At 45.3% G+C, this 26,608-nt stretch overlaps 1 protein-coding gene across 2 annotated transcripts in view; it reads left to right on the top strand.

Moving 5' to 3' along the window:
* LOC115079276 (USP6 N-terminal-like protein) overlaps positions 1-26,608 on the top strand; it is a 459,663-nt gene that overhangs the window by 248,869 nt on the left and 184,186 nt on the right. For both annotated transcript variants that reach the window (XM_029582658.1, XM_029582659.1), the window contains one exon: positions 22,723-22,830. In XM_029582658.1, the coding sequence (XP_029438518.1) occupies positions 22,723-22,830 (108 nt within the window). The remainder of the gene's footprint in view (positions 1-22,722; positions 22,831-26,608) is intronic.

The raw sequence follows: 26,608 nt of genomic DNA, 5'->3' as shown, positions 1-26,608 counted from the left end.
AGGACATTGCCTCTTATTCCATGGATATTTAATTTGTAAAAATCTTTCTGGAAATCCAGATACACTATATCAACTGGCTCATCTTTATCCACATGTTATTTACATCTTCAAAAAAGGCAGCAGATTGAAGTGGCAAGACTTCCCTTGGTTAAATCCATGTTTGGCTTTGTCCTATTAAACTATGACTATCTATGTGTTCAGGAATTTTATTCTTTATTATAGTTTCTACCATTTTGCCCCACACTGATGTCAGGCTGATTGGTCTGTAGTTTCTCCCAGGTCAAGCAGAATGGTAGTCCTCACATGTGGGTGACGTCAGCAGACTGAACCCTATTACGGAAAACTTTTCTGTCAAAGTTTCTAGAACTTTTGACTGGCACACTACGCATGCCCAGCATGCCATAATCCCTGTAGCCAGAGGGGTCTCCCTTCAGTCTCATTTTTTCCGCACTGCAGTTTGCCTCGTGGTTAGGAGCTCTGTGAGAATTTCTCACTACTTTTCCTCACCGAAAGACTTGAAGTTATCTTCACAAAAAGTTCCCTCATAGGGGTCTCCCATCGCAACATCGTTTTCTACATCGCTCGGTGAGTAATTTCCACCATCTTCGGTCAGTTCCTGCTACCCTGTCCTCTGTTCCCTCAGGCCACCGACCGTTTTCGCTGCCCCTTTTTTCCATCATGGCGACGGGCTTTAGAAAATGCCCGGAGTATCCGCGTACCATGTCAATTCTGACCCGCATGATGTCTGAGTGTTGTGCCTCGGCTCATCACACGACATTTGTCGATGCCCAAGCTGTGCTCAAATGACTCCGAAGGGCAGGCATGCCTGCCTGGACAAGATGGAGTCCCTTTTCAAAAGAAAGCTAACTCCATCGATGTCCACCTAGTCGTCACCGGTAGGAACATTGGCAAAATCCATCAACAAATCTCACCGGAAGCAGCAAGGCAGCGGTGACCATTTATCACCGACAACATCCAGGGCATCAGCATCATCTTCCTCGGTGCCGGAGAAAGACCGGACCGAGCCTTGAGGGAAACACCAGCACCAACACGATTCCACACCCGGTGCCGGCACCGACACCGCATCGGCTTCGATGGCTATCAAGCTGATTGCGAAGAGGACATGGGTAGAGGAGCCTCCAACTTCCTCTCCACCCGAGACACCGAGGCGATCCCCACTGATATCGGTGCCGGGTACTGAGCCCCCACAGATTCCTGTGGCGGTGCCAGTAGCGCCTAGCCTGCCTCCCCCTGCAGCTCTTACCTACACCAGCTTCCAGGAAGGAGCTGGACATACTTGTCCAACAGGCGGTCCTCGATGCCCTCCGAAGCCTTCAACCATCGATGCCGACCCCCATACCGACATCGGAGCCATCAATCTTCACACCGTTGCTCGACCGCCTGGATACACTCATCTGTGCCATTCTGACCCAGCCTGGACCATCGGAACCAAGACGACCTACTGAGTCTCCGAAACCCCCGTTCCCTGTACGTACCAGGATCAGTCCAGACTGCTGGGTTATGCCTCCCGTCCAGCAGATGGAGTCAGAGAGAAACTGAAAAGGCACCACCTATATACCCTGGTGCGCCCCCCTGCGATCCTTCAGTATATCTCTGACTCCAGCAGATGAGAGAGCATAACCTGCGGTCCTGATCTACTGAAAAAAAAAAAACACAGAAAATTTATTGAGAGGAGTGAGGTGCTCCACTATTTCAGGTTTGATTTAAGTTATCTAAGAGGCAACTGTGACTAGAATTCGAGAAAAGCTGAAGTGAGGAGCCATAGCAGGCAAGGCAGGGCTCTGCCCTGAAGCCTTTCCCCGGAGTACATTTTGCCCAGCCCAGTGAGAGGAGGGGGAGTATTCATCGGTGGGCCGGTCACTTTCCCCCTCCGCCTCCAGAGAAGCCCATCCCTCGGAGAAAGTTGGCAGAAGGAGTTTTCTCCTTTCTTTAGGCTCCAAGCGTTTTCAAAGTTTGTAAAAAAAAAAAAAAAAGAAGTGCTGCATTGCTAGCTGCCGCGGAAAGCGCTGTTGATTTAAAAAAAACAAACCAAAAACGAGGTGTTTTTACTAATTCCCTGCCTACTGTACTCTCTGGGTCTCCGGAGGGGATGGCCTGCCACCCGTCCCTGTTTCGCGCTCATTTCGCTTCAGGGCAATGCCCAGGGGACTCGTGTGTGGCGCGTGTGGGGAGTCGGGGCTCCGGCTCTCGCGCGAAGGCCTCTGTTCCCGGTGCATTCCCGGGGATGAGGGGCCTTCGCAGAGAGCAGCCCCGACCGAGAAGTCACTCCATTCGCAGCTGATCTCCTCGGGTGGCATCACGGGAGTGTTCCCGAGTGCGGAGGCGGCGGCCATTTTGGATCGCGCGGCGGCCATTTTAAATCGACCCGGTCGTGAAACGGAGCTGTCAGAGGAGGATGAGGATGATGATCCCCTCTCCCCGCCGGAGTTAAGTCCTCCCAGGGGCCGCGATTCATCTGGGCATACTAAGGGGGATACTCGGAAGAGGCCACACCCCTTCTCGTCTCAATTTGTGCTTTTGCTGCACAAAGCTTACCTGGAGGCAGAAGCAGATTGGGAGCAGGGGGCTTCAGCTCCAAATAAGCGGGGGAAAATTTCTAAAAGTCCTGAGGGACTAGGTTTAGGAAATTCTGCTCCTTCCCCAGCTCCTAAGCCACCGCAGCATAATCCGGTGGATCCTGCCCCTCAAGATCCAACTACTCCTGATTCAGGGGCAGACATGGGGAGCACGGATCTCGTAGAGGGCGATGATCCGCTCGTACTCAGATTGTTCCATAAGGAGGAGTTGGACCCCTTGATTTCGCATGTTCTTCAAGAACTGGGGATCCCAGTCCCACAGATTGATTCAAATTCTTTACCAGGCGACTTGGAGTTGACGGGGCTCCGCGCTCCGTCCCATGCGTTTCCTTATCATAACAAACTTTCCCAGATCGTGTCCCGAGAATGGGATGCTCCGGAGGCTACCTTGAGAGTTGGCTGGGCTATGGATAAGCTGTACCCGCTTCCTCTTGAGGCTTTGAAATTGCTTAAGGTGCCTAAGGTGGATTCGGCGGTCACGGCCATCGCTAAACATACCACAATCCCAGTTACAGGTGGCACGGCCCTTAAGGATCCCCAAGATAGAAAATTGGAAGTGTTGCTGAAGCGAATCTTTGAAGTGTCAGCCCTAGGGGTGCGAGCGGCGGTTTGTAGTTGCATGGTACAAAGGGGTACCCTCCGCTGGGTGCAGCAAATGTTAACGTCTCAAGATTTGCCTCCAGGGGAAACAGAGCAGGCGAACCGAATGGAATCTGCGGTGGCCTCTGCGGCGGACGCCCTATATGATCTTCTCCGTACTTCAGCCCGCTCCATAGCATCAGCAGTCTCCACGCGCCGACTCCTCTGGCTACGCCATTGGGCGGCGGACTCATCCTCCAAAGCGCAACTTGGTTCCTTCCCCTTTCGGGGTAAGTTGTTATTTGGGGATGAGTTGGAGCAGCTAATTAAGTCCCTATGAGAGAACAAGGTCTTCAAATTGCCGGAAGGCAAGCCGAAATCATTTTGTTCCTCGGGATCTTTTCATGGTCGTTTTCGCGGACAGCGCCGGTATCGCTCCGGGAGAGGTTCCTCCTCATTTGCACCGCGGCAACCGCCAGCACGCTCTCAAGGATGGTCTCCTTCCTTTCGTGGCCGGCAGCAATCGCGCGCGGGGGCGAGCCATGCCTTCACCAATAATAAGACGCCACAATGAGGGGACGCCGGTCTGTCTATAAAAAAAAAAAATGACTGGGAAGGTTGGAAGATGGGGATGATGATCACTACCCAAATAGGAAACAACTCTTTCACCTTCCCACAGTAAAACAATATGCTTTTGCAAAGGAACTGGGGAACCTTTTGGGGAAGAGGGAGTCTCTTTCGAAGGGATGGGCTCCACCTTAACCAGGGTGGAACCAGACTGCTGGCACTAACCTTTAAAAAGGAGAGAGAGCAGCTTTTAAACTAGAACAAAGGGGAAAGCCGACAGGCGCTCAGCAGCGCATGTTTCGGAGGGAGGTATCTTCAAAGGATATTAATGATGCATTAGAATCATTAATATCCTGGACGACGAAGCACAATCTAAGGCCAATGAACTTGCAACCTTCTTTCAGTGCAAAATCTCCAACCTCTTAATGCTCCTACCCCCCAGCACTACCTCATCTCCTATCTCCTTCTCCTCATTTTCAGATACAGGAGCCATACTTGACTCCTTCGAACCTCCATCCTCCCTGGAGATTGAATCCTTACTAAAGAGAATGAAACCCTCTACCCATCCATCTGACCAAATCCCGACTAAACTACTCCTATCACTGCCAGACACTATCTCCAAGCCTCTGGCTGATATTATAAACTGCTCTCTATCGCAAGGAATCTTCCTGGACGTTCTAAAACTCGCCACCCTCAAACCCCTTCGTAAGAAACCGAACCTAGATCCCAAAGAACCCAACAATTTCCGTCCTATTTCCAATCTGCCTTTGTTCCCAAGGTTATGGAAAAATTAGTCAATACTCAACTTTCAGAATACCTTGAAGACCATAAAATCCTCTACCCAAATCAATACGGCTTCCGCAAATCACTAAGCACCGAAATCCTCCTCATCTCCCTCACGGACCACCTCATCATGGGCCGAGACAAAGGACACTCCTTCCTGTTAGTACTTCTCGACATCTCGGCGGCGTTCGACACGGTGAACCACTCCATCCTCCTAAATCGACTATCAGACATTGGAATAACAGGAACGACATTCAGATAGTTCAATTCTTTTCTCAGTAATAGAGGCTATAAAGTCAAAATCAACAACAAAGAGTCCCCGCGCATCACTTCTTCACTAGGGGGCGGATTTTCAGAGCCCTGCTCGCCTAAATCCGCCCAAAACCGGGCGGATTTAGGCGAGCAGGGCCCTGCGCACCGGGAAGCCTATTTTACATAGGCCTACCGGCGCGTGCAGAGCCCCGGGACTTGCGTAAGTCCCGGGGTTCTCCGAGGGGGGCGTGTCGGGGGCGGGCCCGGTCGTCGCGGCGTTTCGGGGGCGTGTCGGCAGCGTTTTGGGGGTGGGTAAGGGGGCGTGGCTACGGCCCGGGGCGGTCCGGGGGCGTGGCCGCGCCCTCCGTACCCGCCCCCAGGTTGCGGCCCGGCGCGCAAGAGGCCCGCTGGCGCGCGGGGATTTACGCCTCCCAGAGGGAGGCGTAAATCCCCCGACAAAGGTAAGGGGGGGGTTTAGACAGGGCCGGGCGGGTGGGTTAGGTAGGGGAAGGGAGGGGAAGGTGAGGGGAGGGCAAAGGAAAGTTCCCTCCGAGGCCGCTCCAATTTCGGAGAGGCCTTGGAGGGAACGGGGGTAGGCAGCGCGGCTCGGCGCGCGCTGGCTATACAAAATCCATAGCCTTGCGCGCGCCGATCCAGGTTTTTTAGTAGATACGCGCGGCTCCGCGCGTATCTACTAAAATCCAGCGTACTTTTGTTTGCGCCTGGAGCGCAAACAAAAGTAGGCCTATTCGCGCTCCTTTTAAAATCCGCCCCTAGGAGTACCTCAGGGCTCTTCTCTGTCCCCCACCCTCTTCAATATCTACCTCCTACCCCTCTGCCAGCTGCTAACAAGCCTAAAACTAAAACACTGTCTTTACGCCGATGACATACAAATTCTGATCCCTATAACTGAATCCCTAACGAAAAAACTTAAGTTCTGGGACAACTGCCTCCAAGCTATCAACCACTTTCTCACCAGCCTAAACCTGGTACTTAACTCAGCCAAGATGGAACTTCTCATATCTCCTGACTACAGTGATATCCCTCAGCTGTCCCACCCCAATACCTTGGTCACCCAAGCAAGAGATCTTGGAGTGATAATTGACAACCATCTGAACTTAAAGAAGTTCATCAATCACACAACTAAGGACTGCTTCTATAAACTACAGATGCTAAAAAGACTTAAACCTCTTTTACATTTTCACGACTTCAGAACTGTCCTTCAAGCCATTCTATTTTCCGAGATAGACTACTGTAATTCTCTTCTGCTGGGTCTCCCCGCCTCCACCACCAAACCTCTTCAGATGCTCCAAAACACGGCCACTAGAATCTTGACAAATACCAACAGAAGAGACCACATCACGCCCATCCTCAGAAATCTGCACCGGCTACCAATAAGCTTTAGAATCCTACACAAGTCCCTCACCATCATTCACAAAACCATTCACAACCAGGTCCCCATCGACCTTCAATTCCCACTCAGACTTCACATCTCTTCAAGACCGATCAGAGAAGCCTACAAAGGAGCTCTGCATGCCCCTTCAACCAAATCCACCCATCATTCTGCCACTAGAGAACGGGCCCTCTCGACAGCAGGACCAGCCATCTGGAATGCTATTCCCCCAGATCTCAGATAGGAACCCTACCTGTTGACTTTCAGGAAAAAACTCAAGATCTGGCTATTTCAACAAGCCTTCCCCTAACTCAGGCCCGTCTCAGTTATTCCACAGTTCATATACTAATTGCCTACTAATCAGTGCACTCCATTTCTGACCCTCTATATTATTTGTTATAGTTACCAAGTTTATCATCTGCTTCTGGCTTCTTTATCTCCCTAGTTCCATTGCCCTTGTTTTATTGTAACTTTGCCTCTTCTTCTATGTTAATGTTATAACCCCCTGTTCCATGTAAACCGATATGATATGATCTGTATCATGAATGTCGGTATAAAAAAGTACTAAATAAAATAAATTAATTAATTAGGGCATCCCGATAGGTTCCAATGAAAAGAAAAGTAGTCCAAGTGCCTGTAACTAAAAACTCATCTGAGCTAAAAAATTCTAACATCCCTATCAAGTAAAACCAGAATGAAAATACAAACAAAAAACACACTTTGAAATGTTTGTATGCTAATGCCAGAAGTCTAAGAAGTAAGATGGGAGAATTAGAATGTAAAGCAGTGAATGATGACATAGACTTAATTGGCATCTCAGAGACATGGTGGAAAGAGGATAACCAATGGGACACTGCTATACCGAGATACAAATTATATCGCAATGACAGAGAGGAGCACCCGGGAGGTGGTGTAGCGCTTTATGTCCGGGAAGGCATAGAATCCAACAGGATAAGCATCCTGCATGAGACTAAATGCACAATCGAATCTTTATGGGTAGAAATCCCTTGTGTGTTGGGGAAGACTATAGTGATAGGAGTATACTACCGTCCACCTGGCCAAGATGGTGAGATGGACAGTGAAATGCTAAGAGAAATTAGGGAAGCTAACCAAATTGGTAGTGCAGTAATAATGGGAGATTTCAATTACCACAAGACGCTGGTGCAGGATTAAAGTTTAATCACCAAGAAATGTTGTTAAAGTGTTTACACAATTAAACATCAAACACATATAAGGATTTAAACTGGCAACTCCATGAATTTCAAGTAATACTTTAAACTCGGTCCCCCGACACGGTCCCGTGTTTCGCCAGGCTGCGTCGGGGGGGAACCAGGGATACATTCAAATCTAGAGTGTAAAAATAAATACAAGTCAGTTCAAAACAATTGGTGAAGCTAGGCTACAATGTGACATACGTTTCACAAAAGTACATACCTCTAAAATGTCACCCGGAGCGCGCAGGCTCACACAGGTGACAACTATTTAAACGGAGGAAAAGGCGCGAACGTGACAGCTTTCGCGAGAGCTGTCAAGCACTTACTTGACAGTTCCCGCGAGAGCCAGACAGCCAGAAAATCTCGATGGATATATCCCTAGTAAAACAAGTGCCACTCAATTTCTCTATTGAGGCCCTGAGGGGCAACCGTGTCAAGCGTAAAGATCCACCTCTGCTCCCTCCGGCCCAAGGCCTCAGGGAAGTCCCCACCCCGAAGGGGGGGACGGACAACCTCAATTACTGAAAAAAGAAGGTCGGAGACGGTGTGACCAGATTGAATCCAGTGCGAAACCAGGGGCTCATCTACTCTATGAAGGCGAATGTTGGAGCAATGCTCAATCATACGGGTTTTTAACATCCGGGTAGTTTTGCCAACATAGAGTAGAGAGCAAGGACATTTAATAATGTATACTACCCCCTTTGTACAACAGTCTGATGTGGAGCGAAGTGTAAAAACTCGCCCCGTGCGAGGATGTATAAACTCAGGGGCCAGTGTGGTATGACTGCACATGGTGCAGCGGCCACATGGACCATGTACCCCAACACTATCAGTCCAATCAACTAAAGGGGATGTGTGGACCAGCCGGTCCCGCAGATTTTTACCCCGTCTAAAGGTAAAGCGTAGAGAACTGTCAAATAATTCAGTCATGGCTAGAGATGCCCAATGTCTCCTAATCATCGTGGAGATTGCTCTCCCCAGAATCGAGAATGGTAAAATGCAGTTGTTAGCGTCATCTTCTGCGGGGGTGGACTGTACAAATAGCCATTCACGGGTAGAATGCAACGCCCTTTTAAAAGCACGTTTAACTACTCTGTGCGGGTAGCCACGCTCTATGAAACGTTCACTCATCAAGCGCCCTTGCGCCACGAATTCGGGACGAGTGGAGCACAGTCGGCGTAAACGTAAAAATTGTCCAGAGGGAATATTATCCCGCAGAGCGCGGGGATGGCAACTCTGGTACTGAAGAAGGGTATTCCGGTCGGTGTCTTTACGATACAGAGACGTTTCAAAGCCATCTACCCCAGAGGTTATAGTAATGTCCAGGAATGCTATGGTCCGTGGATGAATACAAAAATTGAATTGAATGTGTATATTAACTGAGTTTAACCAATCTAAAAAACAGTAAAACTGAATATCGGTCCCAGTCCAGATGAGCAGTACATCGTCAATGTAACGACGCCATGCAAAGATGAACTGAGACCATTCAGAGGGATAAACATTTTGACACTCAAAATGGTCCATAAATAAGCACGCCAGACTGGGGGCCATGGTGGCCCCCATAGCTGTGCCCTTAACCTGTTGAAAGTAAGCATTCTGAAACCGAAAAAAGTTATTGGTAAGCGCTATCTCTGCTAATTGAGTTAGAAAAAGAGTCGATACGCGATGTGGGTGAGGTCGTTTGTCTAAAGTGTCTGAAATCACCTGTAGAGCCTCATGTTGGGGTATGTTAGAATAAAGAGAGACCACATCCAACGTGACCAGAAAAAACGAGTCAGTAGGGTAACTTAGTTCCGATAGCAAAGTTATGAGATGTGTAGAGTCTCTCACATAGGATTGAATCAGTGGCACAAAAGGCTTCAAAAAACAATCCACAAATTGTGACAATGGTTCAAGGAGAGAGCCAATACCAGCGACGATAGGTCGACCAGGCGGGTGTGTCAGAGTTTTATGTATTTTGGGTAATGTATAGAATTGTGGCATAATAGGAAAAGGTGTAGTCAAAAACTTTTGCTCCTTAGCAGTAATCATATGTCGGTCAGCGGCAAGTTGTACTATAAGTTTAATCTGATTCTTCAATGGCTCAGTGGGGTCAGTCAATAATGGTTTATAAAAAGATGGATCGCTCAATTGCCGAAGTGCTTCACCATCGTAATCAGAGCGATCCTGGACCACTATACCACCTCCTTTATCAGCCGGTTTAATAATAATGGACTGGTCCTTCGACAGAGTGGCTAACGCGTTTGACTCAGCCCTTGTCAAATTAAACCGAACGAATGGAGTATGGGAAAATATATTGTGAACACCCATACTCACTAGACGTTCAAAAGCCCCAAGCGTGACATCAATGGGGCCGGGAGGGATCCATCGAGATTTTCTGGCTGTCTGGCTCTCGCGGGAACTGTCAAGTAAGTGCTTGACAGCTCTCGCGAAAGCTGTCACGTTCGCGCCTTTTCCTCCGTTTAAATAGTTGTCACCTGTGTGAGCCTGCGCGCTCCGGGTGACATTTTAGAGGTATGTACTTTTGTGAAACGTATGTCACATTGTAGCCTAGCTTCACCAATTGTTTTGAACTGACTTGTATTTATTTTTACACTCTAGATTTGAATGTATCCCTGGTTCCCCCCCGACGCAGCCTGGCGAAACACGGGACCGTGTCGGGGGACCGAGTTTAAAGTATTACTTGAAATTCATGGAGTTGCCAGTTTAAATCCTTATATGTGTTTGATGTTTAATTGTGTAAACACTTTAACAACATTTCTTGGTGATTAAACTTTAATCCTGCACCAGCGTCTTGTGACACTTGCTTATGTGCAAGGCTTTGCTTCTTCTCTTTCAGATTTCAATTACCCCAATATTGACTGGGTACATGTATCATCGGGACATGTTAGAGAGATAAAATTCCTAGATGGAATAAATGACAGTTTAGTGGAGCAATTGGTTCAGGAACCGAAGAGAGAGGGAGCAATTTTAGATCTAATTCTCAGTGGAGCACAGGATTTGGTGAGAGAGGTAATGGTGGTAGGGTCGCTTGGTAATAGTGATCATAATGTGATCAAATTTGAATTAATGACTGGAAGGGAGACAGTAAGCAAATCCATGGCTCTCATGCTAAACTTTCAAAAGGGAAACTTTGATAAAATGAGAAAAATAGTTAGAAAAAAACTGAAAGGTAAAACAAAGGTAAAAAGTGTGCAAGAGGCGTGGTCATTGTTAAAAAATACCATCCTAGAAGCACAGTCCAGATGTATTCCACACATTAAGAAAGGTGGAAGGAAGGCAAAATGATTACCGGTATGGTTATAAAAGGGGAGGTGAAAGAAGCTATTTTAGCTAAAAGATCTTTATTCAAAAATTGGAAGAAGGATCCAACAGAAGAAAATAGGATAATGCATAAGCGTTGGCAAGTTAAATGTAAGACATTAATAAGACAGGCTAAGAGAGAATTTGAAAAGAAGTTGGCAGTAGAGGCAAAAACTCACACTAAAAATATATCCGAAGCAGAAAGCCTGTGAAGGAGTCAGTTGGACCGTTAAATGATCAGGGAGTTAAAGGAGCTCTTAGAGAAGATAAGGCCATTGCGGAAAGAATAAACAATTTCTTTGCTTCTGTATTTACTGAAGAGGATGTTGGGGAAATACATGTACTGGAGAAGGTTTTCATGGGTAATGATTCAGATGGACTGAACCAAATCACGGTAAACCTAGAAGATGTGGTAGGCCTGATTGACAAACTGAAGAGTAGTAAATCACCTGGACCAGGTGGTATACACCGCAGGGTTCTGAAGGAACTAAAAAATGAAATTTCAGACCTTTTAGTAAAAATTTGTAACCTATCATTAAAATCATCCATTGTACATGAGGACTGGAGGGTGGCTAATGTAACCCCAATATTTAAAAAAGGGCTCCAGGGGTATCCGGGAAACCTCAGACCGGTTAGCCTGACTTCAGTGTCAGGAAAAATAGTGGAAAGTGTTCTAAATATCAAAATCACATATAGAAAGGCATGGTTTAATGGAACAAAGTCAGCATGGCTTTACCCAAGGCAAGTCTTGCCTCCCAAATCTGCTTCACTTTTTTGAAGGAGTTAATAAACATGTGGATAAAGGTGAACCAGTAGATGTAGTGTATTTGGATTTTCAGAAGGCGATTGACAAAGTTCCTCATAAGAGGCTTCTAGGAAAAGTTAAAAGTCATGGGATAGGTGGCGATGTCCTTTTGTGGATTACAAACTGTCTAAAAGACAGGAAACAGAGTAGGATTAAATGGACAATTTTTTCTGTGGAAGGGAGTGGGCAGTGGAGTGCCTCAGGGATCTGTATCGGGACCCGTACTTTTCAATATATTTATAAATGATCTGGAAAGAAATACGACGAGTGAAGTAATCAAATTTGCAGATGATATAAAATTATTCAGAGCAGTTAAATCACAAGCATATTGTGATAACTTGCAGGAAGACCTTGTGAGACTGGAAAATTGGGCATCCAAATGGCAGATGAAATTTAATGTGGACAAGTGCAAGGTGATGCATATAGGGAAAAATAACCCATACTATAGTTACACAATGTTAGGTTCCATATTAGGAGCTACCACCCAAGAAAGAGATCTAGGCGTCATAGTGGATAACACATTGAATTCGGTTCAGTGTGCTGCGGCAGTCAAAAAAAGCAAACAATGTTGGGAATTGTTAGGGAATGATGAATAAAATGGAAAATGTCATAATGTCTCTCTATCGCTCCTTGGTGAGACCGCATCTTGAATACTGTGTACAGTTCTGGCCGCCGCATCTCAAAAAAGATATAGTTGCAATGGAGAAGGTACAGAGAAGGGCTACCAAAATAATAAGGGGAATGGAACAGCTCCCCTATGAGGATAGAAAGACTAAAGAGGTTAGGACTTTTCAGCTTGGAGAAGAGACAGCTGAGGTGGGGATATGATAGAGATGTTTAAAATCATGAGAGGTCTAGTACGGGTAAATGTGAATCAGTTATTTACCCTTTCAGATAATAGAAGGACTAGGGGGTACTCCATGAAGTTAGCATGTGGCACATTTAAAACTAATCGATTAAATTGTTTTTCACTCAACTCACAATTAAACTCTGGAATTTGTTGCCAGGGGATGTGTTAGTGTAGCTGGTTTTAAAAAAGGATTGGATAAGTTCTTGGAGGAGAAGTCCATTACCTGCTATTAATTAAGTTGGCTTAGAAAATAGACACTGCTATTTCTAGCAACAGTAACATGGGATAGACTTAGTTTTTGGGTACTTGCCAGGTTCTTATGGCCTGGATTGGCCACTGTTGGAGACAGGATGCTGGGCTTGATGGACCCTTGGTCTGACCCAGTATGGCATGTTCTTATGTAAAATATTTTTACCCAAGCACAGTATTAATTCAACCCAGCAAATCCCTGTTTTCCTAGCGTGTAGCCAGTTGGACTCAGGCCCAGTGGGATTATGTATTCCCCTGCTAACAGATGGAGATGGAGTCAGGTTTCAAAGCTGACATCAACCTAGATATACCCCTGCAGTGACCTCTGCCATTCAGTATCTCTCCGTCTCCTGGCAGATGTGGACGCTATCCCCACTCCAGCAGCGGTGTCTAGCGAAATTGCAGCACTAATCTAAAGGAAAATTTTTACCTTCAAATTGAAAAGAAGATCAAGCCCTGCTCTCCTGCAGTGATACCTAAGGGTCCCTCTCCCAGTTGAGAATTCCTGAGGCGATTTCCGAGATCCTTCAGAGGTGTGCCTTGGTCAGGTAGCCGGCTTCCGGCTTGGACTTTGCTGCTGAAGTAACTGAAAGGCAGTGGGTACAGAAGCCGAGCGTGGCAGTGAAGGCCTAAGCCCTCTCCCCCTGCAGCCGGAGACCATCTCTGTACTCAGCCGGTAAGTGCTGAGACCAGGTAAGTAGAGAAGAATTCCTCCAAACCAGAGACTTGGAAGGGCTTCGGCAAGTCTTTCCTCCTGTCTCCTTGCTCCGCACGCCATACCGATATTGTTCCTGATCTTGTGGAGGTGAGGGGAAGGGGTTTCCGAGCGGGTTGAGCGGACCCCCGGTGAGCTAGGCCCTGCTTCAGGCTCGGTGGACTCTCCACGTGGTTATCCAGGGAGCCGCCATGTTGCGCGTGGTTTAGTGTGGCGCCATTTCCCCCCTCCGGCTGTCAGTAAGCACAGTGTAGGCCGGCCTTATGTGCACCTAATGTGTGCTTACATACACACATAACTGCGTGCATGAGATCACGCGTGACTTAGCGCACAACCGGCCGCTTTGACCTGTGCGTACCGAGACGAGTCTGTGCACACTTGAGAGGCATTAACCGTCTAAACGCACAAGCTACTGAGGTTATGGCCCCGGCAGCAAAGAACTTCACATGACACTCCCTTTGCATGGCCTGCCATATTAGGGCCACACAGTCTGACTGGAATCCTGCCTATGTCAGCACTGTGATGAGGCCCAGGGAGGACTGGATTCTCAAAACTTCTCCAAGCCCGGATCATCCCAGTCGGAGGATGGGTCAGCCATGATCTTATCTGGCAGCACCCCGGACCTGAGCAATTCTGGGGTGGTTTCCTCCCCAGGGAGAGGGTAGTTCAGTGGCCTCTGCCCCGGTTCCTCCTGGGCCAAATATGAATCCGGTGGCCTTCTCCTGGTTTGAATTTTTTCAGGGCCTCCAAGCCTTTGTCCAGGCGCGGTCAGCCCCTGCCTCTGCCCGGGTTGAACCCCAACTGGGAAGGCCTCACCCTCCCAGTCCTGTCAGCATGCCTCAGAACATGCCTCGCCTCACCAAGAGTATCCCTGACAGGGACCCAGACACCATGGATGACAATGGGGACTCGTTGGAGGACGGGAAAATCCCTCCAGGCCTGGAGCCAATACCGGACCATGCTTCGATTTTTCCACAGAGATGAATTGCCGGCCCTAGTCTTCCAGACCCTGAAGATTCTGGGAGTTCCAGGCACAGACCCTGTGTCGGAGCCAAAGATGAACCCCATCCTGGTGCCTCTACTGAAGCTTCTTGCTATTTCCCGATGTTTGAAGCCATCCAGGAGTTGATTGACATGGAATGGGATGCCCCGGAGGCAAGTTTTAAAGGAGGTCGGTCCTTGGAGGCCTTGTATCCTCTGGACCCAGAGGTCAAGGAACGCCTGCGTTTCCTGAAAGTGGACACCCTGGTCTGTGCCATCTCGAAGCGAGCAACTATCCCTGTTGAGAGAGGGGCAGCCTTGAATGATGCTCACGATAGGCGGTTAGAATCCATCCTTCAGCAAGCTTTCAACTCAACACTTCCTGCTGTGCCCTGGTGGCTTACTGGTGTCTGCTCCTCTCAAGAGGAGCAGACATGCCGGATAGATGATCAAAACCGCTGCAGCCTTCCTGGCGGACACAAGCTCAGATTTAGTGCATACCACGGCCAGAAAGGTAACCTCAGAGGTGGCGGCCAGAAGACGGCTATGTGTGCAAAACTGGTCAGTGGACGCAACGTCTAAGGGGAACCTCACAAAAATGCCCTTTAAGGGATCCCTCCTATTCGGAAGTGAATTGGAGAAGCTAGCCAGTAAGTGGGGCAAATCGCCAGTGCCTAGGCTACCAAAAGATAAGAAAAAGAGGTCACAATGCCACTCACCCTTGAGGGGACGGGCCAGGGCTCCCAGCCCTTCCAACCCTACAGAAACCCGTCATTTCAGTCATCTCAGCCCTCGGGAAGGTCTCAGTTCTTTCAGAAAAGACAACCAAAAAGAGAAACAGGTTCAGGCTCAGGTTCGACCCGAACTCCCCAATGAGGTTGAGCCGACCCATCCTTGGGAAGAGGAGATAGGGGGCCAACTCTCCCTCTTCTGTCAGCGGTGGGTCGAGAGCACGTTGGACAAATGGATACTGGACATCATGTGAGAAAGGTATGCTTTTGAATTCCACAGCATCCCTCTGGACAGGTTCATGATGTCATTTTGCCACTCCCAGCACACTAATAAGGCTTCTCAGTCTGAAGGCTATAGCTCCGGTACCTACATCCCAAGTAAATATGGGGCACTATTCCATCTATTTCATCGTGCCCAAGGAAAAGGGCTCATACCGACCCATCCTGGATCTCAAGAGCATCAACCGTCATCTGCAGATAATTCACTTCTACATGGAAACTCTTTGATCCGTCATAATTGCAGTGCAACCAGGAGAGTTCCTAATCTCCCTGGACCTCTCTGAGGCCTACCTCCATATTCCAATCCGTCCAGACCACCAGTGTCAACCGTCCCCAGAACATTCTCCAAAATCATGGTGGTCGTGGCAGCAGCACTGAGGAAAGAAGGGTTGCATCCCTACTTGGACGACTGGCTGATCTGGGTGAAGTCATTGGAAGAGAGCCTCCAGGTGATCAGCAAGGTTAGGTCCCTCCTGCAGGAGCTTGGTAGGGTTGTGAACATGGACAAGAGCAGCCTCAAGTCCTCCCAGTCCATAGAGTACCTGGGGGCCCGATTCGACACCAAGCAGGACAAGGTCTTCCTTCCTCCCTCGAGGAGGAGGAATCTGAGGGACCAAGTACGTTGATTGATGAACACAATTTGCCCCAATGTGTGGGACTATCTCACAATCCTCGGCCTCATGGCATCAACTCTAGAAGTAGTACCGTGGGTGAGGGCACACATGCGGCCTCTCCATCACTCCCTACTGTCATGCTGAAACCCACTGTCTCAAGACTACTCGATTCGCCTCCACCTACTGATGGAAGTATGCTCTCAGCCCCAGTGGTGGCTACAGGAAATTCATCTAAACAAGGGTGTAAGCCTCTCTCCACCGAGCTGGATCGCCCTTACGACAGACACGAGCCTCCGAGGGTGGGGAGCTCACTGTCAGGAACTGACAACCCAGGGGCGATGGACCGAGGAAGAGGCAAACTGGAACATAAACAGTCTGGAAGCACAGGCGGTCAGATTAGCATGCCTGCAGTTCAGCCACAGGCTGCAGGGGCAAGCAATCCGTGTGATGTCTGACAACGCAACAGCGGTGACTTACATCAACCGCCAGGAAGGAACCAAGAGCCACCAAGTGTCTCTGGAAATAGACCCCCTTATAGAATGGGCAGAATTAAACCTGCAAGGGATCTCTGCCTCCCACCTTGCGGGAAAAGATAATGTCAGAGCAGACTTTCTCAGCAGGAAAAGCATGGAGCCAGGGGAATGGATGCTATCGATCAGAGCCTTCCAGCTTCTAGTAGAAAGCTGGGGCCTTCCATCCTTCGACCTACTGGCTACATCTCACAATGCAAAGGTTTCTCGGTTCTTCAGTCTCAGGCGAGGTCATTGCTCCCAAGGGATCGACGCCCTTGTTCAGACCTGGCCAGAGGAGGACTTACTATACGCCTTTCCCCCGTGGCCTCTACTGGGCAAGATCATCCGCAAGATCGAACACCACAGAGGGTTAGTCCTTCTGGTTGCCCTGGACTGGCCCAGGTGTCCGTGGTATGCAGAGGCTTCTCGTGGAGAGTCCCCCTTTGCCTCCCCCCGCACAGGGATCTTCTCTAGCAAGGCCCGATTCTTCACGAAAATCCAGCTCTATTCTCTCTTGCCTGTCGAAGCACGGATATTCGGCGGACGTAATTGCCACATTGCTCCATGCGCTGAAGTTTTCAACATCCCTGATGTACATACGGATCTGGAGAATATTTGAGGCCTGGTACGGGAAGCGTGGGATGCCCCCACGAACAGCCAAGATCACCATGATCCTAGAATTTTTACAGGACGGTCTGAACAAAGGACTGTCCATCAACTCCCTGGAGGTCCAGGTGGCAGCCCTCTCCTGCTTCAGGGCCAAGGTGGGCGGAACCCGTCTGGCGGCACATCCGGACTTGGCCTGTTTCCTAAAAGAGGTTAAACATCTACGACCACCCTTAAAGTTGCTAGTACCCCTATGGAACCTTAATTTGGTATTGGACTTTTTGGCAGGGCCTTCCTTCAGACCACTGAGCAGTCTGTCACTACGCCTATTAACACTAAAGACTGTATTTTTGGTGGCGATATGCTCGGCTCGTCGCATCTCTGAGCTACAGGCTCTGTCCTGTTGGGAACCATTCCTTCGAGTTACTCCAGGAACAGTACAGCTTCGCACTGTTCCCTCCTTCTTACCAAAGGTAGTCTCAGAGTGTCACCTGAACCAATCCATCTCCTTACCATCCCCGGTTAGAAATAAGGACACGGAAGACTACCGTCGTCTTCGTCATCTAAACGACGGTAGACTTTTAGTGCAGTATCTGGAAATTTCAGAACCAGTGTGCAAGACAGATCGCTTGTTTGTTCTTCATGGGAGGAAGAAAGAGGTCAAAGCGGCTTTGCAAGCTACCATAGCCCACTAGATCAAGGAAGTAATCAGGGCAGCTTACATAGAGGCAGGGAAGCCTTTACCTCTACAGGACAAAGCTCATTCTACCAGGGCCCAGGCAGTATCCTGGGTGGAAGCTAAATTACTGTCTCCTGCTGACATCTGTCGAGCAGCGACGTGGCCTCCTTACACACCTCCAGATTCTGCCACCTGGATGTCCAGGCCCGGGAGGAGACAGCCTTTGAGAGGGCTGTGCTAACAGACTGCCAGCAGCCTCCCGCCACGTTCAGGAGTAGCTTTTGTACATCCCATTGGTCCTGAGTCCATCTGGCTACACACTAGGAAATGGAGAAATTATTTACCTGATAATTTCGTTTCCTTAGTGTAGACAGATGGCATCCCACCCAGGGCTGCCCAGGAGAGGCGCCAAGGAATCACCCATGAGGTGGAGCTTGATTCCATGTGATTACGGGTAAGCTGTTGCCCTACCCCTAGTTCAGGGCATCTATAGTACTGGTATTCAGCGCTTGTGTGGGTTGAGTACAGTTGCAGTCTCAAGTTTTTGATCAAATTTTTTAATAAGTCGTATCCAAATTCTAATCAAGTTCTTCAACAATATGTCCACAATGGCTTTTTGAAGAGAATATGAGTGGCTGAGGTCACTGCAAGGGTATATCTAGAGTGACGTCAGCTTTGACACCTGACTCCATCTCCATCACATAATCCCATTGGTCCTGAGTCCATCTGTCTCCAGTAAGGAAAACGAAATTATCAGGTAAGTAATTTCTCCATTTGTAAATACCTGAATGTAATCGCTTTGAAGCAGAATATAAAATAAATAAATAACCAAGCTTTTACCTATTACAGGCACACCAGCACATGCAGCCTTTATCACTCTTCCTTTAGGATATTTGCCTAAATATTAAATAGTGACAAAATATATTTTTTTTTCTTCTCTTCTTTTCTTCTATATGCTTTTATTGCATTTATATTCTTCTATATGCTTCTATATGCATTTATTCAAAACCTGGCCATGTCAGGCTAACATGGATTGGTGCCTCAGGGTTTAATAACGTGGATGGAGTTAAGCTAAGTACACTTGGGGTTTTTGTTGGAGAACGTGTATAATGAAGGGAACTGTTCAGAACTTAGTTTAAGAAGAATGAAGAGTTATTTTTGGTAGTGGCAGACTTTTCCATTTGTTTTTGACAAAAATTCAGTTTTGACAAAATTTAATGAATTAAAAAAAAAAATGTATAAAAAATGTTTTTGAATAAATAGCAAACAAAATAGAGGGGGATGGTGGTTGTTCGTGATTAAAAACAGGAATAAAGTTAACCTGGATGGTAACTTTAAAAGTTTATGAAACAACCGCTTTTCTCTTTAAACATTTTTTGCAAAAAGGAATTTTTGTCTGGAAGGAAGAATTGGAAAAACTTTTGTGATCCAGGTTTGGGACTTATAAGCATATAGAAGAGAAGAAAAAAAAATATAAAAAATTATGAATGTGGGTTGTATAATTTGTCATTAGTAGAATTACCTACATTAGTGGATCTTGGGGTTGGTGTGTTAAATATTAAATAGGACTGGTGAGAGAATATAGCCAAACAGAACACCACATCTAAGGGGCCGATTGTAATAAAGTGCGCCCGGCCTAGCACATAGTTTACACGTAGTTGAATGTGCGTTTTGGACGCGCTAGACTAGCACCTGTCGCATTAAGGAGATTAGCGCATCCAAAACACACGCCCAAACAAATGTATAGGCAATAGCACCCATCACATGTAAATTCCATGTAGATGAGGATATTAGCTATTACATTCCGATGCAGGAAAACGCTGGGCACCCAACACATACTTTTTAACACTGCAAATTTAACTCCAGCCCCGAAGGTGGCGTAAAGTCAATCCGCGAGTCAAGGGCTCATGAGAAATTTAAAAATATGGTTGTCTGTGGTTCCTCCTACTTAGTATCTTGTGACACTTAATTTTACTGCTTGTGGTGTTGAAAAATAAATGTATATCGGCTTGTTTAAAAAAAAAATTCTTCTGGACACATAATTTAGATGCCCATAGCAAGGGGCATTTAGCTATGGGCATCTTCAGTGACCTCAGCAAAATGAGGCCAAAAGAAGTGGGATAAAAACAGACCGTCATATTGAGCCCCCGTTGCAACTGTGGGTTCCCAATGCATTTGAGTGCCATGGTTGCACAGTTCTCCCCAGCATGTCCTTTTTTATGCAGCTCCTTATTTAAATGCTATGTACGTGTTAGGAAAACAGACACTCAATATGAGCACCCGTTTTCAACACACAGCTTATTGCATCGGCCCTTAACTAACTAGATTAGCCTAACTATCACTGACCAAGACTTGTTGAGTGCAGTCCGTCAAAGAAAAGTGGAGCCTTCTTAATGTTATCCCACCTATCCCTTTTTCTTGTGAACAGGTTAGAAGAATGAGATGGTCAAGGGTATTGAAAGATGCAAATAAGTTCAGTAAAATGGAATCATGTTCTGCTACAGCCTCCCCAATGTTTATCATCCACTGGGTCCAGGCTGGCCAAAGATTTAGGTTATCTCTATGGCCTGTACAGTAGCCTTATTAATAGCTCTTTCCTTTTATGCAAATAGAAACCTTGTCAGCACATGGGCAGATATCTATGCATTGTTTTAACTCCATGTTTCAGGCTTCATGTTTAAACATTGCCATTTGCTTCTCATCACTTCCCTGAGGTATTCATTCTAAGGCAGGGGTCAGGAACCTTTTTGGCTGAGAGAGCCATAAACGCCACATATTTTAAAATGTAATTCCATGAGAGCCATACAATATGTTTAAAACTAAATACAAGTAAATGTGTGCATTTTATGTAAGATCACACTTTTAAAGTACAATAAGTCTCTGAAAATATTACACCAGGCCTTAAGACACCAATACATCTCCTATTAGGAAAACGGACCAAGTCAGGCTGCTATAGAGTCCTACACAGAAACTACACACCAGCAGAAAACCTCACCTGAATCACGTGCTGTCCCTCACCTAACATAGAATAAAGAGACCAAAACGCATAACAAGAAGCATGCAGAAAAAACTGAATTGGAAACTGCAACAAGCCAGAGTCTCTGAATGCAGTGTAACAAAGGAAAAAAGAAACATCACCCATCCTTATAAAACAAATCAAGAAATATAAAATCATCAGCAGTAAAACTGTACTAACAAAAAGAACATATTTCGAAACAGCTGATGAGTGGAATATCCAATAATTAAAAACTCATATAAAACATTTCCAGATACCAACAAAATATTTCAAAATAGCAGACACAAAGACCCAGTAATGAAAAATAATAAGGATACAAAATTTTTTTTGCTCTGCATACCTGGGAACGTTTGATATCCAGGTGTCCTGAGATTGTTCTGAATTAGCAGGAGGTGGGGTGGTTTGCTTGGAACTTTCTCCTCTCTCAGTCACATACCAGCGCTCTCTCTCACACTGGCTCTCAATGACACACCTATACACACATGCTCTCAGTACTCACATATACACATGTTTTTTCTCTCTCACTTATATAGGCTCTTAATTACACATTTACACACATGCTGTCTATCTTTTCACGCTTACACACACACACAGGCTTTCAATCACATAAATACATGCTGTCTTTTTCTCTCACACACAGACTCTCAATCACATGCTTACAAACATGTCCTCTCTTTCTCTCATTTACACACAGGCTCTCAATCACATACTCACATGCTCCCTCACCTAAATCAGCTCTCAATCACACACAGACACACATGGTCTCTCTCTCTCATTTAAACACAGGCTCTCAATCACATACTCACATGCTCCATCACCTAAACCAGCTCTCAATCACACACAGACACACATGATCTCTCTCTTACTTATACACACAGGCTCTTAATCATACATACACATGATTTCTCTCACACACAAAGGATCTCAATCATACACACATACTCTTTCACACAAACAGGTTTTCAATCACAAACTTACACATACAGGTTCCCAATGGTAAACTTACATTCATGCTCTCTCTCTCACAGGCAGGCTCTCAATCATTCACATACATGCAATCTCACACACTCACACACACACGCCCCCCCCCCCCCCCCGCGACCCGGAAGAGGAAGTGGAGAGTATCGGGTGCCTGTGCGGCAAGAAGAGGCCACGCTAGTGCGCTCGGCATCGGCCCGAAGAAAAGAAGACTGCAGCGCGGCTCGGAGGAAAATGAAGAGGTTCAACCGCGGCCGATGGGACTCCGCCTCCGCGAGGGCTGAAAATGAAGAGGTTAGCGTTGGGAGGAGGCTGCTGCTGCCGCGAGTTCCCAGGGTGGGGGTGGGGGAGAGAGAGAGTGAATCGCTCATTCACTCTCTCTCTCCCCCACCCCCACCCCGGGAACTCCCCCACCCCGGGAACTCGCGGCAGCAGCAGCCTCCTCCCAACGCTAACCTCTTCATTTTCAGCCCTCGCGGAGGCGGAGTCCCATCGGCCGCGGTTGAACCTCTTCATTTTCCTCCGAGCCGCGCTGCAGTCTTCTTTTCTTCGGGCCGATGCCGAGCGCACTAGCGTGGCCTCTTCTTGCCGCGCAGGCACCCGATACTCTCCACTTCCTCTTCCGGGCCGCGCAGGGGGGGGGGGGGAAGAAGAGAGCACGCCGGTGCCGCTGACTCCAGCTGTCCTGCCGCATTCCGCCCGGGCTGACAGCATTTTAAGCCCGGGCGGAGGAGGACCGGGGAGCAGCTGGGTCAGCGGGAAAGTGTGGCGACTGTCTGCGAGCCAGATACAGCCCTCAAAAGAGCCATATCTGGCTCGCGAGCCATGGGTTCCCGACCCCTGTTCTAAGGTAATACTTTAATTAGAGATAAGAGCAGTTGCTCTTTTGGGGCTACAGAGCATAGGAAAGTCACCTTCGGAAGTTCTTCTGTATCCTTATAGAAAAGCAAACTAGCAGTCTGCTGAGAATCTGAATTCTGGAAGACTTACAGCTGAAGTTAATGGCTTGTCTTTTTCAGATGTTCCGCAGGGTATATAAAGGCATTCCACTGCAGGTGCGTGGACAGGTCTGGTCACTGCTATTGGATGTGGACACAGTGAAGGTAGCAAATGCGGGAAAATATGAGGTAAGCTATTCTAACAGTATTCTAGCACACCGGCGCTGTAACACAAGAGGGATGTTATTCTCATAGCTAACGGCCATTGTCCTAGATCAGAATGTGACAATTTTTTTTTTTTTATTTAAAAACTTTTCTATACCGTCGCTAAGTTATATACCATCGCAACGGTTTACAAATAGGCACATAGACTAAGGTAAGTAAATGTAGGATATCGTACATTCTAACAGGTGCCAATAAAGTTCGGTTACAATTTTATAAATATAATCATTATTTGAGTAATGTTGGTCATGTCCAGGTGTATTATTGAGTTACTATCGCTTTGAAATATTACTTCTTAAATGTAGGATTGAGTAAATTCATTCTCATCTGCATTACCCTGTACTTTCATTCTCTACCCTCCACACTCTTTAGTGAAGGCTTTTTTAAAGAGCCATGTTTTTAGATTTTTCTGAAAAGTTTTGAGATTATTCTGTAATCTGAGTTCGGGGGGCATCATGTTCCATAGTATGGGCCCAGCCAATGATAAAACCCTTTCTCTCACTTGGGTTAATTTTGCTGACTTTACTGAAGGGATTGTTAGAAGTGCTTTGTTTGCTGAGCAGAGGTTTCTTTGTGGAACGTGTACTCGTAAGGCTGTGTTTAGTCAGTCTGCTTCTTTATCATATATTAGTTTGTATATGGTGCATAAGGCTTTGTATTTTATCCTGTATTCGATGGGTAACCAATGTAAGTCTGCTAGAGTTTCGGTTATATGGTCCCTCCTCTTTTTTCCCATTAGTATTCTGGCTGCAGTATTTTGAAGTATCTGGAGTGGTCTTATCGATGTGCTTGGGAGTCCTAGTAAGAGTGCGTTGCAGTAGTCAGTGCTAGAAAAGATAAGTGTTTGCAATACTGTTCTGAAGTGGGCAGGTGTGAGTAATGGTTTCAATCTTCTGAGGACCATAAGTTTTGCGTAGCCTTCTCTTACTTTTATAGATGTGTTGCTTCAGGTTGATTTCTGGGTCCATTATTACTCCCAGATTCCTTACTTTTTCGGCTAGCTCAATTTTTTGGTTATTTCTTAGGGTTATCGGTGTTTGAATGATTTTAGTATGTTTTCTTTCAAGATGAAGGAATTCAGTTTTGTCAATGTTGATAACCAGTTCCATCTAGTTTAGTAGTTGTTTAATTATGTCTAGGTACATGTTAGCTAGATTTAATGTTTTTTCAATTGTGTCGTCTATTGGTAGAATTAATTGAATGTCGTCTGCGTAAATGTAATGTATTATCCCTAGGCCTGCCAGCAGATGACATAAGGGTAGCATATATGTTAAAGAGGGTAGCAGACAGCGCTGAACCCTTAGGTACTCCTGTTTCAAGTTTACATTTTTCTGATAATGTGTTTTTTATCTGGACTTGAAAGAACCTGTTGTAAACAACTTGAAAGAACCTGTTGTAAACAACAGGTTCTTTCAAGGAGGATCTGAACCAGTTTATTGTTTTGTCACATAATGCAATTTCTTCAAGTCTTTTTAGTAGTATTTTGTGATTTACTGTGTCAAAGGCTGCAGATAAGTCGAGCATTATAAGGATGTAATGTTTACTGTTATCAAAACCTCTTAGTATGTTGTCTGTTAGTGAGAGAAGTAATGTCTCAGTGCTGTAGTGTTTTCGGAAGCCGTGTTGTGAAGGGTACAGTATGTTATTATTGTCTAGATGTTCAGCTAGCTGTTTCTGTACTGTTTTCTCTATTAATTTAGCTAATAATGGGAGGTTTGAGACTGGGCAGTAGTTAATGAGGATTAATGGGTCACTGTTTTTCTTTTTGATGATTGGCTTAATGATTGCCCCTTTTAGTGTATCTGGCATTAATCCTTCAGTTAGGGATAGGTTTATGATATTAGTTAGTGTTGGGGTTATTACATTGGTAATCTTTTTTATCTCAGTTGTTGGTATTGTATCGATTTTGTGTGGAGCAGGGTTTATATTTTTTATCATTGATTCAACTTCTTGTTCTGATATTTCTATAAATGAGGACCATATGTTAACATCTCTTTTTTGCATTATGATTGCTTGTTTGCTGTTTTTTGGGAGTTTGTTTCTTAGGTTTAATATTTTGTCACTAAAAAAATTAGCTAATTCATTGCATTTTGATTCAGGAAGACTTTGAGGTGATTCTTGTTTGTCATTTGTGAGATTCGTTACTATGGAGAATAAGGTTCTTGGGTTATTGGCAAACTTTTCTATTTTATTGGAATAGTATTCTTTTTTAGTATTAAGGATCAGTTGTTTGTAGAAAGCTAGATGTTTCCTGAATTTGGTTAGGTTTTCAGTTGTTTTGTGTTTTCTCCAGTTTTTTTCAAATTTTCTGAGCTTTCTTTTTGCATCTTTTATTTTTGCATTATGCCAGTGATTATTTTGTTTTGTTTCTTTGATAGTTATTGTTTTGATGGGGTTTATTTCATCAGCTATTTTTTTAGTTGAGTCTAACCAGAGTTCCGTAGCTGAGTTACAATCATTAAGTGTTATGTCTTTTAGTTCTTCTTCTAATTTGTCCTTTAGGTCATCGTTGTTTTATAGGGTGGTCGATATTTAAATTCTATGGGATTATGAGTTTGTATGGTCTGAGGATTGAGAATATTAATATTGGACTGAATAAGGAGGTGGTCAGACCAAGGAATTTGTGTGTAGCTTGTTGCTAAGTGTTCTAGATAGTTGCTATTTATGAATGTTAGATCAAGTTATAATAATATAATAATAATACTATTATAATACTATACTATAATACTATTATAATTTTATAATACTATTTATAAGACTATAATAATTATAATACTATTATTATAATATTATAATAATTATATATTATATATTATATATTATATAAATTATATATTATATTATATATTATATATATATATATATAATTATATATTATATAAATATATTATAATAATTATAATACTATTTATAAGACTATAAGACTATTATTTATAATACTATTTATAAGACTATTATAATATTATAATACTAATACTATAATACTATTATACAAGTTATAATAATATAATAATAATGTTATAATAATATTATCTGTTTGTTAAATACTATTGTTACTTTCACTGTTCCTTGTAATAATGTTCAATAGTTGATTGTTATTGTTCTATGTTCTATGTAAAAAACCCCAGTCAAACCTCCCAGACCAGGGCAACCTTTTCGTTACTTGTAAACCGGATTGATTTGTATTGCATACAGGAATTCCGGTATATAAAAATTAAAAATTAAAAATAAATAAATAAGTGAGTGTCCGGCTCTGTGTGTTGGTTTATCGGTTATTAGTGAAAACCCTAGTGCTGTCATGGCATCCATTAGTGTCTGGCATGTGTTAGAAAGGGGTTGGATATCCATGTGTAGGTTAAAGTCACCTAACACTATGGTAGGTTTAGAGGTGTTTAGATGTGTTGTCAGAAACTCGATTAGTGGTGACATATTTAGCTCTAGTAAACTGGGAGGGCAGTATATAAGGCATATTTGTATATTGTTAGTGCTGAAGATGGCAATTTCATGGTTAGGTGGAGGTATTATTGGGATTAGTTTACATTTAAAAGCTTTTTCGATAATTAGTAGTAGGCCGCCTCCACGTTTATTTATCCTTGGGATTGAGAATACCTCATAATTTTTGTGTGCTATTTGATTTTTTAAGACTACATCAGATTGTTTTAACCATGATTCAGTAATTGCAACGAAGTTGGGTTTATTGTCATACAGTATCTCTCAAGCTGGGATATCTGTGAATGGGGGGGGA

This window comes from Rhinatrema bivittatum, chromosome 17 (genome assembly GCF_901001135.1).
Source record: "Rhinatrema bivittatum chromosome 17, aRhiBiv1.1, whole genome shotgun sequence".
Taxonomy (NCBI): Eukaryota; Metazoa; Chordata; class Amphibia; order Gymnophiona; family Rhinatrematidae; genus Rhinatrema; species Rhinatrema bivittatum.
Note: the sequence above shows the minus strand (reverse complement) of the source record. Positions and strands in the feature narration are given on the sequence as shown.